The following is a 17,515-nucleotide window of genomic DNA, read 5'->3' on the forward strand; positions in this document are numbered from 1 at the left end:
ATCCCAGTGAAACAAATCATATGCAATCTTTATGTAGAAGTAGACCACAGAGTTTAGTATCAGTCCTCTGTTTATCCAAAGATCTTTCTATTCAAAGATCTCTTTAACAAATCATCAAATCCTTACCATAGCAAAACGAGATTAATCAGGGATGATTTCCAGAAAGAAGAAAAGCCGGCAGAACTATGAGTCATGACCATTTAATGACTTTCATGCTTTCAGTGCCACATCACTTATTTCTCTTTCATTACATTTGCTATAATGGGAACCTTATTAGCAAAGTAAAACCATAAAACTTATCTTTTATCACACCTAATATTTGATGGCATATCTGATGCACTTTCTTTTTGTCAGTTGACAATTTGCACCTCTTAGTGCCTGTATTAGTCTGTTCTCACACTGCTGATAAAGACATACCTGAGACTGGGTAATTTATAAAGAAAAAGAGGTTTAATGGACTCACAGTTCCACATGGTTGGGGAGGCCTCACAATCATGGTGGAAGGCAAAGGAGGAGCAAAGGCACGTCTTACATGGCGGCAAGCAAGAGTGTATGTGCAGGGGAACTGCCCTTTATAAAACTATCAGATCTCATGAGACTTACTATCGTGAGAGCACCATGGGAAAACCCACCCCCATGATTCAGTTACCTCCCACCAGGTCCCTCCCATGACACACAGGGATGATAGAAGCTACAATTCAAGATGAGATTTGGGTGGGGACACAGCCAAAATGGTTTGGTGCCCATTCCCAAAGTGAGGTGGCAAAGCCTAGAGCAAGCCAGGTGTTTGAGAGCAGGAGGTGCCTGTGGATTCTGACGCTCCTCAACAAGCGCATCCAAGTGCCATTATGATGGGCAATTCATTAAGAACAGGAGTCCTCTCTCACCATCACCATAGAATTGGATAGAACCCCTCTTTTCAGGTTTATAGAGATATTCACTGCCACTGGATGGCAATTTTTGGAAATCTGTTGTGAACCATATGGCTTTATAATGGATCCCTAGAAAGAGGGAATCCAAAAAGATAGCCAATTCAAACATCCCACCAAGATTGTGAAGACTGTGGGCAAACTTCCTATATTTTACTGCATCTAACAGTTGAGAAAAGAAACAATTTAAATCCTTTTGCATTATTCTCAAAGTAATATTTATATAGTATTTTACAGTTCTCAGAAGAAATAAAGTAATTTTCAAGATAGAAATTCTTTTTCCTCAAGTATGTACCAGGAAACAGCTGGTGATGCTTTATAACGGATAAGAAACTAAAGCAGAAAATTACATTGGATTTTCCTTTGTCACACACCAGGGGGTGTAAAGTGAGGCCTCAAGAATCTCATGCTATTTCTTAATTCCCTAAGCTCTATTCCGTTCAAGAAAGAGAAAATATCATCTGAAAAATTACAGTATTTTCGCTAATATGTGTAATGTATTGGAATTCTTATTAGAAATCCATTTGTATTAGCAGGTTCAACAAAGGTGACTATAATTTTTCACTTTATTCTTCTGCTCTGTAATGCTCCATATTGTCTGTAATGCAAAATCCACTTCCCCTTGCCATCAATAAGAGACATTTTATGACTATTAAAATTCATTTAAAAATCCATTATACAGTTTTTTTCCCCCCAAAGATACTGGATAGTAACACCCACCCTTCAGGACAAGAACTGTCAGGGGCAGCCAATGTCCTTAACACCGTTGACTGAGTTTCAAGCTGAATCTCAGAAGTCATACTAGAGAAAAGAACAAAACACATGGCTTGAAGCTGTGCATATAATCTTAACCTGATTCATCTCCATGTCAGTCTGATTTATGTGAAAAATAATAATTAGTTCAGTCTTCAAGAAGGTAAGTCTGTCTACGTGGAATAAAGTCATGAAGGGCTGGAACTGAAAGAACTTAACCTCCACCAGATGGACACAGGCCAAGATCACAGCACTTGGATGGTTAAACCTTCCATGCTTTAGAAATGCCTAAAATTCAAATTCAGTACAGGATAGTTAGCTTGCACAGTTCAATTGATCCCAACTGGATTTTATGTAGCCAGTTGAAACAACTCTGACTAAGTATCTAATCCTGAGACCAAATTCCTCCTGACACAGGAGTCTATTGGGGCTACGGTAGCAACAAACTCACATATCTGGGTTCATCTGGGATTTCAGAGCCGAACTTAAACCAGATTTATGAGCATTTAAAAAATGACACCAGTGATCCTTGGGAACAGATTATGTTTTCAGCTAACAGCCTCAATTTAAACACCTGAAATATCTTTAATAATTCAGAATGCCCTGCCCCTTTCTCAGTACCACCATGACCACTACGCTTGCCCTATTTGAAAGGTATAGTAAATTATGAAATTTGCTGCTGATTTATTGTCATGAACATTCTATTCACTGGAAGACATTCTAAAAAGATAAACGGAAAAAGCTTCTCCTACACCTTGATGCTGCTCGCAAAGGAGAGCTATAAAACAAAAGGTTTCATCTGACCACACATAATGAAATGATATTAATCTCAGTAATATGTGCCCGTCTACTCAAATTCCACCACGTATACTCCTTTTCCTCTCATAAAAAGGAGAATTAGCTACTGTAGCCTTGTAGTATAGTTTGAAGTCAGGTAGCGTGATGCCTCCAGCTTTGTTCTTTTGGCTTAGGATTGACTTGGCCATGTGGGCTCTTTTTCGGTTCCATATGAACTTTAAAGTAGTTTTTTCCAATTCTGTGAAGAAAGTCACTGGTAGCTTGATGGGGATGGCATTGAATCTATAAATTACCTTGGGCAGTATGGCCATTTTCACGATACTGATTCTTCCAACCCATGAGCATGGAATGTTCTTCCATTTGTTTGTATCCTCTTTTATTTCATTGAGCAGTGGTTTGTAGTTCTCCTTGAAGAGGTCCTTCACGTCCCTTGTAAGTTGGATTCCTAGGTATTTTATTCTCTTTGAAGCAATTGTGAATGGGAGTTCACTCATGATTTGGCTCTGTTTGTCTGCGATTGGTGTACAAGAATGCTTGTGATATTTGTACATTGATTTTGTATCCTGAGACTTTGCTGAAGTTGCTTATCAGCTTAAGGAGATTTGGGGCTGAGACAATGGGGTTTTCTAGATATGCAATCATGTCATCTGCAAACAGGGACAAATTGGCTTCCTCGTTTCCTAATTGAATACCCTTTATTTCCTTCTCCTGCCTGATTGCCCTGGCCAGAACTTCCAGCACTATGTTGAATAGGAGTGGTGTGAGAGGGCATCCCTGTCTTGTGCCAGTTTTCAAAGGGAATGCTTCCAGTTTTTGCCCATTCGGTATGATATTGGCTGTGGGTTTGTCATAGATAGCTCTTATTATTTTGAGATACGTCCCATCAATACCTAATTTATTGAGAGTTTTTAGCATGAAGGGTTGAATTTTGTCAAAGGCCTTTTCTGCATCGATTGAGATAATCATCTGGTTTTTGTCTTTGGTTCTGTTTACACGCTGGATTACATTTATTGATTTTTGTATGTTGAACCAGCCTTGCATCCCAGGGATGAAGCCCACTTGATCATGGTGTATAAGCTTTTTGATGTGCTGCTGGATTCCGTTTGCCAGTATTTTATTGAGGATTTTTGCATCAATGTTCATCAAGGATATTGGTCTGAAATTCTCTTTTAAAAAACCAAAACAGCATGGTACTGGTACCACAACAGACACATAGATCAATGGAACAGAACAGAGCCCTCAGAAATAATGCTGCATATCTACAACTATCTGATCTTTGACAAACCTGACAAAAACAAGCAATGGGAAAAGGATTCCCTATTTAATAAATGGTGCTGGGAAAACTGGCTAGCCATATGTAGAAAGCTGAAACTGGATCCCTTCCTTACACTTTATACAAAAATTAATTCAAGATGGATTTAAGACTTACATGTTAGACCTAAAATCATAAAAACCCTAGAAGAAAACCTAGGCAATACCATTCAGGACATAGGCGTGGGCAAGGAATTCATGTCTAAAACACCAAAAGCAATGGCAACAAAAGCCAAAATTGACAAATGGGATCTAATTAAACTAAAGAGCCTCTGCACAACAAAAGAAACTACCATCAGAGTGAACAGGCAACCTACAAAATGGGAGAAAATTTTTGCAACCTACTCATCTGACAAAGGGCTAATATCCAGAATCTACAATGAACTCAAACAAATTTACAAGAAAAAAACAAACGACCCCATCAAAAAGTGGGCGAAGGACATGAACAGACACTTCTCAAAAGAAGCCATTTATGCAGCCAAAAAACACATGAAAAAATGCTCACCATCACTGGCCATCAGAGAAATGCAAACCAAAACCACAATGAGATACCATCTCACACCAGTTAGAATGGCAATCATTAAAAAGTCAGGAAACAACAGGTGCTGGAGAGGATGTGGAGAAATAGGAACACTTTTACACTGTTGGTTGGACTGTAAACTAGTTCAACCATTGTGGAAGTCAGTGTGGCAATTTCTCAGGGATCTAGAACTAGAAATACCATTTGACCCAGCCATCCCATTACTGGGTATATACCCAAAGGACTATAAATCATGCTGCTATAAAGACACATGCACACGCATGTTTACTGCGGCACTACTCACAATAGCAAAGAGTTGGAACCAACCCAAATGTCCAACAACGATAGACTGGATTAAGAAAATGTGGCACATATACACCATGGAATACTATGCAGCCATAAAAAATGATGAGTTCATGTCCTTTGTAGGGACATGGATGAAACTGGAAACCATCATTCTCAGTAAACTATCCCAAGGACAAAAAACCAAACACCGCATGTTCTCACTCATAGGTGGGAATTGAACAATGAGAACTCATGGACACAGGAAGGGGAACATCACACTCCGGTGACTGTTGTGGGGTGGGGGGTGGGAGGAGGGACAGCCTTAGGAGATATACCTAATGTAAATGACAAGTTAATGGGTGCAGCACACCAACATGGCACATGGATACATATGTAACAAACCTGCACATTGTGCACATGTACCCTAAAACTTAAAGTATAATAATAATTTTAAAAAAGGAGAATTAGCAAAAAAAATATGGTAGAACAAAATCTTTTTGCCTATGCAAAGGCATCATATTCTGCTTATAATACAATATTAACATGTCCTGCAGGCTTAACTTGTTCAGCCTATACACAAATTTCATTAGGAATGTTCATTTTATATTCAAACAGTATATGTGACACCGTTTGTAAAAAAGGCCTGTGTACCAAGGGATACTAAACAATTACTAAAAATATACATGATAACGTGAGTTTTGTATTAACCACTGTATTTGTATTATAAATAAGTGTATTGAAGCAAAAGGCATGAAAAATATAAAAAATTAATCCTTCTATCAGCTTGCAATGTGGCAATGGATATTATATGTCTCTGAGTCATTTAGTCATTTGTTATTTAGCTAACAAATATCCATCTGGTAAGTAGTTAAAATTACTAGAACTGTTTCTCAATTAAGAATGATTTTAACACAATAGGCTTCTAGCCATTGGTTGATGTGGTTTAAATAACATTATCACACATTCTAAATAGGTAGCCTCAAAATAAAACTCTGAAATAAAAATATCTAACACAGCCAGGCACAGTGGATCACGCCTGTAATCCCAGCACTTTGGGAGGCCAAGGCAGGTGGATCACCTGAGGTCTGGAGTTCCTGACCAGCCTGGCCAACATGGTGAAACCCCGTCTCTACTAAAAATACAAAAAATTAGCTGGGTATCGTGGTAGGTGCCTGTAATCCCAGCTACTCGGGAGGCTGAGGCAGGAGAATCACTTGAACCCGGGAGGCAGAGGCTGTGGTAAGCCGAGATTGCACTATTGCATTCCAGCCTGGGTGACAGAGCGAGGCCCTGTCTCAAAAAAAAAAAAAAAAAAAAAAAAAAAAAAAAAAAAAAATTATAGATATAGATATATATTTAATACTGGAGATCAACGTTATCCCCACTTGAGTATGATCCAGTTCATTCTCTCCATATTAGACCACATGTATTACCATGTTCTCTAAATTATCATCATATTAAAATAGGAATTCAAAGTTAGCCCCAGGCAGAAGGGAAAGGGAGCTGCTGCAGGTGGTCCTGCTGCGTTCCTCCCCATTCCCCACCTGCTGCGCCACTCAGCATCTGCTGTCTCTTACACGGCACTCTTCATGGTTAAGTTGGGCTCCTGGATTCAAACTTTTCTTGTCCTCCTTCCTTCCGTGTCTAAGAAAATTTACCTGTTCTGTGGCCTAGTCTCGCAAGGCCCCTTGTCTGAAGCTAGCTAGATAGTATCTCTATTTCCAACAATCAATGGCCTTTACTGCCTTTGTTCACTCAACAAAACCGAGCATCTACTAGGTGCCAAGTATTATTCTAGGTGTTGGGGATAAAGTGGTGAACAAAACAGTCAAAAATCCACTCCTCAATCTAGTGAAGGAAGAAAGAAATAATAAGCAAGAAGTTGTAATCACTAATAAGCATGACCAAATGCTAAAGAGAAAAATAAAATATGAGAGGGGAACAAGGAGCTCTTGGGAGGAGGTGCCAGAGACTCACCCCAAGATTACACCACCACGGTTCACAGTTAGCAAACAGCAGTACTCAACATTCTTACATACTTAAAAATATTCCCCCCAAATCACCCTAACTATAAAAACAAAGTTTTTTAGTAAAAGGCAGTTAATTATTTCTTTTTTAATCTAAATTCAAAGTGTTCCATCCTACCCTAAACAAACAAGTGAAATCCCAACTGTAGAAATACATTCTTTTCTTAAATGACTCACTATTCACCAAAACAATACTAATAGGATGGTGGCTATGAACATACATTGTTGAGTAGGAAGTATGATACTTTTTAATACTATTTTATAGGGATAGGACAAATCCAAGCCATTACCATGAGGAAAAAGTTCAAAGCATATGTACCCTGAGTTACTGAGAAAAGGAGAGTTACAAATAGGGTAAATAACAAGATACCATTCCAAAACCACACAGCTTCCCTTTTTATTGATGCTCAAGAAGTGAACTTTAAATGACATTTCATAAGCAAAACACAAATGAAAACACCTAATTTGCATGTATAGCATATGCAAACATACATGTTATATGGACTTAATAATCCTCATTTAAATATAAAGAGAACAACCGGTTCTTTGACCTCAAAAATAAATTCAATGTTGGCATTATTGTTTTTAACTTAGTGTTTTATATTTAACAGGAAAAATTATGAATAACCAAGTTTGGTGTGGTCATGGATTTCATGTTAAGGTATAAATAGAGTTTTTAAGAAATAATCTGTATATAATAAAATAAGTTTACTTTTGAATCGCAGTACAGTCATTTCCTTCTATCAATAAAAATATTCCTTGATTACAAAGCAGCCTTATTTTGCAAACGTATTTCAGGAAAATAGCTCTAGCAATATTTGAAACACCATACTATTTTAAAAAGGCAGCGAAGTGACAGAATTTAGATCTAAAATAGTATATTGCAAAATAGTTCAACATATTATTTCTAAGCACAAGGCGAGCTCCATTCTGAAGGATACTTTTTAATCTTATAAAGCAAACTCTTCCAATATTTCTGTGATAAAGTCTAAATATTTACAATAAAAGATGAATCTTTACACAGACAGGACATAAACTTCAATACGTAACCACAATGCAAACATTTTACATTATGACATCACTCTAATATGAAGCTTAGTCTAATATGAAGATTAATGTGCTCAAGAAGGAAAATAAAAACAATATAGTTCTGTAGCTTTGTAACAGGCTGAACTCTGCAACAATTAGAGAAATAAAAACAGCAAACACAACACCAGTTCTATGAGTAATAAAACAAAAAAATCCAGATATTATAAACATTTAAGTAAATAACTAATACATCCTTCCTAATATATCTTTATTTGCTCTCTTCTGTTAAATACGTTTTTTAAAATGTTTCTCATACCCCAGGAGGAAAGGACAGTAAATTCTTCACAAAGATAAAAGTGCATCATGTTTTAAAAGTGCTTCGTGTTTATGAGTTACAAACATATCCAATAAGGAAGTTTTAAGTAAGTCTGTGCAAAAAAAAAATCTAATTATCACTTGAATTCATAAACCTTAATCATGGGTTTTTTGTAGTTCATCCAGATGAAGCAGTCAAGCAGCAGAAGAAAAATCTGAGATTAGACATTTTGTATAGCAGAAAGAGCACTGGGCCACAAGTGAGGAGACCCACAGTCTATTCTTAGCTCAGTCAACCAACCAGTTAGTGACCCCAGGTAAGACGGGCTTCCATTTCAGTATTTGGCAATGGGCAAGAAGCAGAGCTGGAGAGCCTCTAAGGCCCCTTCCAACTCCAAAATTATCATGTATCTTTAGATGAGGCATTTCTGAAACGGCAAATAATTTTACCAAAATATAAAAATACATACTAGTCATCTAGCTACTATTCACTCATTGGACTTATTAGTAATAAAGCACAGAAAGAAAAATTCCAAAAATGCTTGACAAAAAAAGGTCACGTGAACATTATACATAACCAAAGCTAGAGAAACCCTTCACAATTAGGGCACTAAGAAAAATCCAATATGATGTGCAAGAACAAAACAGTATAAGCAAAAAATGCAACAGCTGGTCACCTGATGGCACTTTTTCTTCCTGAGTCCCAGAATTTTCTTGGGACCTAAAGCTTTAATCGGTACTTATTTTGAAAATTGCTTTAAAAGAACCATGATTCCCCAGAGCTCATATTCATGGCTTTGTAAAGAACTCTCTCTAAATTGTTATAATGGTTTTTAAGAAGATAACTATATTTTCAAAATTTTAACATGGCTAAATAAAGTAAACCATTTACCATGGACTCTTTATTTACACCAAATATATATATTCAAGCTTATTTAATATTTTAGAAGCTTAACTCAACAATTCTCATCCACAAGTTTTGACCCATTAATTCCCCGATAGGTCACTCTGCTTGGTCGAACTAAGACTCCATGGTTCGGCTTACAGGTGAAATAGCGCTTGTCACCCACTGACCCATCATTTTTTCCCTTGGCGCTTCGGAGCTCAAGTCCAAGCCAGATACCTGAAGCAAAGTCAGTGGGGCCCATGTACCTAACAGTACCCATTTCATTGGAGCTCGTGAGCAGGACCTGAGACCCCTCGTGCAGCTTCACGCTCCCTTCAATGCCACCTGCAGTGGGGGTGCTGCTCCAACTGCGACGCAAAGCAGCTTTCGATCTGTGCAGAAGGGAAAAGTGGGAAAAATTCTTTAGTGCTGAAGCCACGTAATGCAATGTATCATATTCATTTCCACTGCCAGATTCAGAATTCATTCATTCAGTTCCCAAAACAGAATACTTTAAGGTCACAACTTGATTCTTAAATTTTAAATAGCAGTTTTAGAATATACAGTTGACCCATGAACTACACAGGTTTGAAGTATGTGGGTCCACATACACACGGAGTTTCTTCCGCCCCTGCCACCCGGGACAGCAAGACCAACCCCTTCTCTTCCTCCTTCTCCTCAGCCTGCACAAAGTGAGGACAATGAAGATGAAGATCTTTATGATGATCCGCTTCTACTTAAGGAATAGTAAATATATTTTCCTTATGACTTTAACATTTTTTTCTCTTTCTTTATAGTAAAAATACAGTACATACTATATGTAACATACAAAATATGTATTAATCAGCTGTTTATGTTATAGGTAAGGCTTCCAGTCAACAGTAGGCTATCAGTAGTTAAGTTTTAGGGGAGTCCAAAGTTATACACTGATTTTCAACTGTTGCAGGCAAGCAGGGGATGGCACTCCTAACCCCCACACTGATTACTCAAAGTTCAACTGTACTTCTGTTTTACATTTTAAAAGTTTTTGTCTTTTGTGCTATTTTAAGACTACCCTATTCTGGATTTAAGATTTCATTTGCCATATATATATATATATATATATGGTGTGTGTACACATATATATGTGTATGTACACACACACCTATACATATATATGCTTTCAGTAAAATAGCAATTAGAAAAAATACACTTATACCTAATTAATTTCTACCAGTATCATCAAATAAAGCAAAAAGAAAAGAATCTAGTATTTTGACAGTGTAGTAAATTTAAATTATTTTTTGTTCACTTTAAAAAATATTTTTTTCATATGCAAACGAATTTTAAAAAACTATAAATCTACAACTTCGGAAATATCTACACATATATGTATATATGTTCTATGTGTGAACTCCAGTTACGGTTAAAAGTTTTGTACCCTCCCAGCCACTAACACTAACGTGGGTCTGAGGTGCCTTGAGCAGCTGCCTCTCTTTCTCCCTACAACATAACATTCCTTACAATGTGCTAGAACATCTCCTAGCACTCACCACCACCACAACCTGATAATGAGGCATGGGACTCCCCAGTGCATTCATTCAAGGCCTCAAGGCTATACTGACCCAGAGCTGCCTTCACTGTCCACTGGAAGTAGCTGACCCTGATATTCACCCACAATAGAAATATGACCAGGGTCTTGTTGCTCCCTGAGCTGAGACCTTCCAAAACGGCCAGAAAGAACCATCAAAACTACCTGGAGCCTTCCATCCTCTATCCCATGCCACCTCTCCTCCAAAAGAAACCCCTCTCCCTACCACACAGGAGATTCAACACAGAACCTGTTACTAATACTACCCAGGATCTTGTTGTGAACAGAATCTGGGTCTTATTTCATATTTCATTTCACTTTCTATATTTTTAATACACTGTCACGCACAATGTCTCATTTGTTCCTATTAACCACCCTGTAAGAAAGGAAGATGACTAATTTTAATGGATAGGAAAACTGAGGCTCAGAGATTTATTCTAAGCCACATCTGCCAGTAAGTGATAGAATTTTAATTAGAAAATAGTCTTATTTACATGTCAAATGCACAAGTACAATAATAAATTTAATAAAGAAACATGTAATACCTATAAGAAAAAGCATACATCTTTACTGAAGAACATACATGGAAGAGCTCTGTTACTAAATAGAAATGTATATAGGTTAATTCTCCCCAAATGGATGTTTTTTGTAACCTGACAACATTACTGTAATTTTCACATGAATAATGACAATAGCTATCATTTCCTGAACACTTACTAGGTACCTAACGCTTCACATACGTTATCTCTTTCGATCTCACCCAAACCAGTGAAGATGGGATTATTACCTCCTTCTAATGGAAGAAGAATCTGAGACTCAGAAAAACTAAGCTACGTGCCTGAGGTCAGAGAGGTGAAAAGAGCAACGACGAGGCTCAGACCCATGGCTGTAAAGCACAAAGGCCAGGCTCTCTTCACAGACAGAACGGGTACTGGTAATTAAGAAAAGCTCGAAAAATAATGAGGCAAGGTTTACGCTGCCATTAGGTTAAATTATTAAGTTAAAATAGTTAAAACAATGTGGCTCTGGCATAAGAATGTAGTTTTAAATGACACAGAAAACATTTTAGAAAAATGAAAAATACACATAATTATTTTACATGTGATTAAAAAGTAAAACTTCAAAGCAGTGAAAAAGGAGTGAACATTGAATTAGGAGTGCTGTAAAAATTAGTTAGCTGAGAAAAAGGATATGATTCTCACCACTCCTCTATATTAAAATAAACTGCAAATAAAGACCTTTAATGCAAAAACTGAAAAAAAGAGGCTGGGTGCAGTGGCTCATGCCTATAATCCCAGCACTTTTGGAGGCTGAGGCAGGCAGATCACTTAAGGCCAGGAGTTTCAGACCAGCCTGGCCAGCATGGTGAAACCCTGGCTGTACAAAAAATACAAAACTTAGAAGGGCACAGTGGCAGGTGCCTATAATCCCAGCTACTCAAGAGGCTGAGGCACGAGAATCGCTTGAACTCGGGAGGCGGAGGTTTCAGTGAGTTGAGATAGTGCCACTGCTCTCCAGCCTGGGCGACAGAGCAAGACTCTTCAAATAAATAAATAAATATTGAAAAACACTCACACACACACACATATGTAGACAAAGAGATAGGAAGTATTGGGAAGGGAGTAAGAAAGGGGAGAGTTCAATACATGTTTTAGAAGTCTGGCATCTATTACTAGTTAAATTCTGATTTTTTTTTATTATTGTGCCATAAAAATGTTTTCATATCACAGCACAGTCTTTAAAAACATTGCAAAAGTCACACTGAAGGAAGCTATTAAAGAGTGTGGGAATATGACGATGATATACAGGGGGAAAGCTTTGAAATGGGTATATGGAATATGATTCATCTCCCTTTGCTTAAAAATTCAGACACATGGCCAGGCACAGTGGTGCACACCTGTAATCCTTGAATTTTGGGAGGCTGACGCAGGTGGATCACCTGAGGTCAGGAATTCGAGATCAGCCTGGCTAACATGGTGAAACCCCGTTTCCACTAAAAATTCAAAAAATTAGCTGGGCATGGTGGCACGGGCCTGTAATCCCAGCTACTCAGGAGGCTGAGGCAGGAGAATCACTTGAACCCAGGAGGCAGAGTTTGCAGTGACCAAGATCACACCATTGCACTCCAGCTTGGGCAACAGGAACGAAACTCTGTCTCAAAAAAAAAAAAAAAAAAAAAAAAAAAAAAAAAAAAAAAAAAAAAAAAAAAAAATTCAGACACATGCATTAGGAAAACAACTGGAAAAGTATATACCAAATGCTAACAGTGATAATCTCATCCACGTAACAAAATTACAGATGACCTTTTTACATTTAGTTTTTCTTCATTTTTCAAATATTGTACAACTTTCATAATCAAAAAAGCTTTTAAAGAAACAAATAATGGATTCAACATCTAAACCATGTTAAGTGGATAAACACTTAACATTCTAATAAGAATGATTTGATTCAAGGTATGTCAAAGCTCAAAAGCCAGAGAATTGAGACACTTAGAATTATGGTATGTTGGAGAGCTCTGTTTACTCATTCAAAAATATTTATTGGCCACCTATGAAATGGCAGGCATGGGGCTACGTTCTAGGTATTTGCACATAATAATCAGTAAAATGTTATAAATACATTAATAAAGACTGTATACAGTGCAGAATGAGCACAGAAGAGGAAGATGTCTCTTCTCCCTTAAAGCCTCAGGAAAGACACGTTAGTGGGGAAGTGATATTCCTGCCAGCTTGAAAGATTAGCATACAGAAAAGGAAATGCAGAGATAGTCGTCTGAGAAAAATACGTATATTACTTTTTTTTTTTTGAAACAGAGTCTTGCTCTGTCACCCAGGCTGGAGTGTAGTGGAACAATCTAGGCTCACTGCAACCTCTGCCCCTCAGGTTCAAGTGATCTTCCCGCCTCAGCATCCCAAGTAGCTGGGATTACAAGTGCCTGCCACCATGCCCAGCTAATTTTTGTATTTTTCTTTTCTGAGACAGAGTCTTGCTCTATTGCCAGGATAGAGTGCAGTGGCATGATCTTGGCTCAGTGAAAACCCTGCCTCCCAGGTTCAAGTGATTCCCCTGCCTCAGCCTCCTGAGTAGCTGGGACTACAGGTGCAAGCCACCACACCTGGCTAATTTTTTGTAATTTAATAGACACGGGCTTTCACCATGTTGGCCAAGATGATCTCGATCTCCTGACCTCAAGTGATCCTCCTGCCTCAGCCTCCCAAAGTGTTGAGATTATAGGCATGAGCCACTGTGCCTGGCCAAACTATGTATTACTTTTTATATTCCTGAAAAGCATACACTTCAGAGAACTGCAATCACCTGTGAGGATATTACCATTAAAAAAAAAAAGTCAGGGAAACACAGGAGCCAATCGCGTAGGTCTTCATATGCTGGGCCAATGAATCTGGACTTCATTCTGTGTTTGAGAATTCGAAAGCTTTAAAGGACAGGCAGAAAACAAACCCAAGCACACGATGTGAGAGGACAGACCTGTGGCCAACTGGATGGTATCAGTTCTGCCTAAAGACAATCAAATTTGGGCCAACCAAACCATGCCAATGAGCCAGGTTCACAGACAGGACCCAGTGAGGATTTTTTAGCAGGCCCTGGTGATAACATGGAGAAGAGCTGAAGTGAGTTGGTAACAACAGGACAGGAGACAGATCCCAGGCAGGATGTAGACATCCGCAGAGTGAAGGAGAATCGACGCCTCATGCCTATCAGGTCCCTGTGACGACCATGGCAAAACCTCAAGCTCATTCTTGGCACTGGACATAGAGTGTTCTGAAGACAGAGCTGCTTCCCTCCCCCTTTCTGCCATGTCTTCCTCGGGATGAAACGCATTCCTCACTACCATTTCTATACGTGATCTAGAAAAATCTGTTCCTTCTCCTCTCCCAGCTTGCTTTCACTCACAGGGGCCAAACGTGTCCTCCAAGGCCTTCAAGTTTCTACCCAAGAATGTCTATCATCTCTGACTAGATTATCCACATTTCTTCTCAAAGTATCATTTATTTCCATACGAATAAGCAAGGACATGGAGCAGAGTTTGATGAATCTCAAGAAACACACTTTCTCAACACATGTGCCTCAGAACACACCACGTCTCCAGGTTAGCAACAGCACAACATGCAATCAACTCTGGCCCCTTGGCAGAAGGCCATCGAGCACTGCCCTGTCTCCCTCACCCCTAAGGGCAGGGACAAATGTCCTAGTGCCTGCCAGCACCTGAAACCCTTTCTTTTGTTTCTGAGAACAATGATCACCAAACATTTTGGTCGCACACTTTACGAGTAAAAACAGATAATTTAAAAAGTTTATTCTCGGCCGGGCGTGGTGGCTCACGCCTGTAATCCCAACACTTTGGGAGGCCAAGGTGGGCGGATCACAAGGTAAGGAGATCGAGACCATCCTGGCTAACACGGTGAAACCCCGTCTCTACTAAAAATACAAAAAATTAGCCAGGTGTGGTGGCAGGCACCTGTAGTCCCAGCTGCTCGGGAGGCTGAGGCAGAAGAACGGTGTGAACCTGGGAGGCGGAGCTTGCAGTGAGCCGAGATCATGCCACTGCACTCCAGCCTGGGTGACAGAGCAAGACTCCGTCTCAAAAAGAGAAAAAAAAAAAAAAAAGAAAAAAAAGTCTATTCTCTATCCTCAATAAAAGTATATGTTTAAGGGACTAGTGTTAACCTGTATAAATATTACTAAAGCTATTTTTAGAGAAAACAGGGAAGTACTGATATTTCCACCTCACGTCTGCAGAGTGTCTTGTGTATAACCATACCTGCTGTATAATTCCCAGGGCTCAGATTGTTTTCTCCTTCCCTTGCTCCTCTGTATCATGTTCTTCCACTCACCAACATCTCGATACTGATTTGGATACCTCTCCCCCTTCAGAATCCTTTATTTCCTGGGTATTTCTTCTTAGCAGCTTCTTCCATTCTGCCTAAGAACTCTTGAATATCTTCAATAAACTGGAGCATAAACTGACTGCCCTTAAACTCCTTCAAGCTACTCAAGCAAGAAGACCTTCAAAATTCTCAAAATTGGTGATGGTTTATGAGGAAGGGAGAAAAATAGCCCCACCAAACCCTCTCAATAGTACCTAACAGTCCTCAGGATGAGCCAGGTTTCTCCCATGAAATTTCAGATCTCTGTGAAGCTTGCCAATACCTTCATGCCAGAAGGTAAACAAATGACCTGCCTATCCCCAGTGGGACATCAAGTTCTAGCCTCTGGGCTCTAATTTCTGGTGTCTCCTAGGGTCCCAGTACTTAAGCAAGCACGTGTACTTCCCTAAGCAGCTAAGCCTTTTCCCCCAGGGTATTATTCATAGATTAATTGGCAGCATTTTTTAAAAAAGAACCTCTAAATTCAATCAGTCTGGAAGAGCCTCATATTGCTCTAAAGTGAAAAAGCTTCAGAAAACCACTGGGGGGTAGTGAAGTGGGTCTCGGGGAGATAAACAAAAATGAAAAAGAGAAAAGGGCATTCTCTCTACAACAAAACAAAAAAAAAGGCTTTTTTGAGCATTATACTCTTAAAAGGAATTGGGAGCATTTTTCAAAACAACTGTAAGATTATGCCTTACATTTCTTTCATGTATCACTGACAATATTAAGTCAAATCTCTGATTACTTAAGGAGAGTTTAAAAGCAATCCACCCTACTTAATGAAAAGACAGTATGTAAATTCCTCTAACTTTTATTAACAGTTCTAACCTCTATGAAGATAAAATATATGCAGTGCACTAGTTTTAGTCACTGGTGACATTTTTATTTGTGCTTGCAAAGGAGGGAGGAAGAACTCTTCTCAATACACTTATCACACCTTTTCTCCTACGTGTTAAAACTCTACCAAGCAATGCAAAAGATACAGCACTCCACTTTTCTTTCTTCACAGAATCCCATCATGTTCATCTTGAAAGGTGTTTTTCTAAATCTTCTTAATACTCACTTGGCAAAAGCATTTCTTCTGTTAATCTCCTTTTGGGAAGAAGCAGAAGTTGTGCTAAAACTTCTCCTAAAACCTAAATATGAAAGTCGGGGTTAGAAGAGGAAAAATAAAAGCTTTCAGTTCTTATTTAAAATGATATTTTATCACTTCTTCTATAGATGTTCTATTATATTAAATGTTTCTTTCAAAACAGAAAGCAGGCCGGCACGGTGGCTCACACCTGTAATCTCAGCACTTTGGGAGGCCAAGTGGGAAGACTGCTTGAACTTAGGAGTTCAAGACCGGCCTGGGCAATAGAGTGAGATCCTATCTCATTAAAGAAAGAAAAGAAAGCAGAGAAGGTAAGTATACAGAATATAATGGTAGTTTAGATTTCTTAACAAATTTTCATCTTTACTTTCATGATCAAACTATACACATAGATGAATAAGTGAAGAGCATGACATTACTTTTGGAGAATTTCATTATAAGATTTCTTAAAAATCAAATCAAATTGAATTACACATTTATAAAGCTGATTATTTTTACTACCAAATAGGATAATCTTGATAATCATATAAAAAAGAAAAAGATAAAATGGTTTAAAGATACAATCATTTATAAAACATTGAACAATTAACTTCAGAGCTTTTGATTGTTGGCCTCTCCAAAATAACAAATAACAAAAACACTTCACAAGAGGTAAATTTTTAAAAAGATGTTTTTAAAAAGAAACAAGATTTCCAGCCTGGCCAGTTATGGCAGACCAGATGTGCAGAATGAATCTTTTGATTGACACAATTTTAGTTTAAAACTATACTTTTTAAAAAATACTATTGAGCTGACACAAAACACACAATTTCAAAGAGGCTAAAAACTAAAAAGGGAAACCATCAGAGGCTCCCAAGCACCAAAGTAATTGGCCATCTTATAACAGCAGGCTTTCCACTGAATTCCAGAGAACCTGGGCTTTCACCTTACTGGCTGCACAGGAGACAGGCAAGAAAATAAAGCCCAGGGCCTCCAAATGGAGGTTCTCACAAAAGATTCTTGGTTAAAGTGAGGATCCCAAACAGCTCACTCTCAGTGCAAGGTGAAATAAGAAATAAAACGAAACACCAGGCCGGGCACGGTGGCTCACGCCTGTAATCCCAGCACTTT

General features: G+C 38.5%; 1 protein-coding gene across 6 annotated transcripts in view; it reads right to left on the bottom strand.

Moving 5' to 3' along the window:
- Positions 1-6,995: 6,995 nt before the first annotated feature.
- The window catches only part of CLIP4 (CAP-Gly domain containing linker protein family member 4), an 86,002-nt gene continuing 75,482 nt past the window's right edge, over positions 6,996-17,515 (bottom strand). For 4 of the 6 annotated variants that reach the window (XM_063622755.1, XM_063622754.1, XM_063622756.1 and 1 more), the window contains 2 exons: positions 16,376-16,448; positions 6,996-9,245 (listed from right to left, as the gene is read on the bottom strand). In XM_063622755.1, the coding sequence (XP_063478825.1) occupies positions 8,924-9,245; positions 16,376-16,448 (395 nt within the window). In that variant the 3' untranslated portion in view covers positions 6,996-8,923. Of the gene's footprint in view, positions 9,246-16,173; positions 16,449-17,515 lie in introns of those variants that run through there. The other 2 variants (XM_063622758.1, XM_063622757.1) reach the window with 1 other exon arrangement.

This window comes from Symphalangus syndactylus, chromosome 18 (genome assembly GCF_028878055.3).
Source record: "Symphalangus syndactylus isolate Jambi chromosome 18, NHGRI_mSymSyn1-v2.1_pri, whole genome shotgun sequence".
Taxonomy (NCBI): domain Eukaryota; kingdom Metazoa; phylum Chordata; class Mammalia; order Primates; family Hylobatidae; genus Symphalangus; species Symphalangus syndactylus.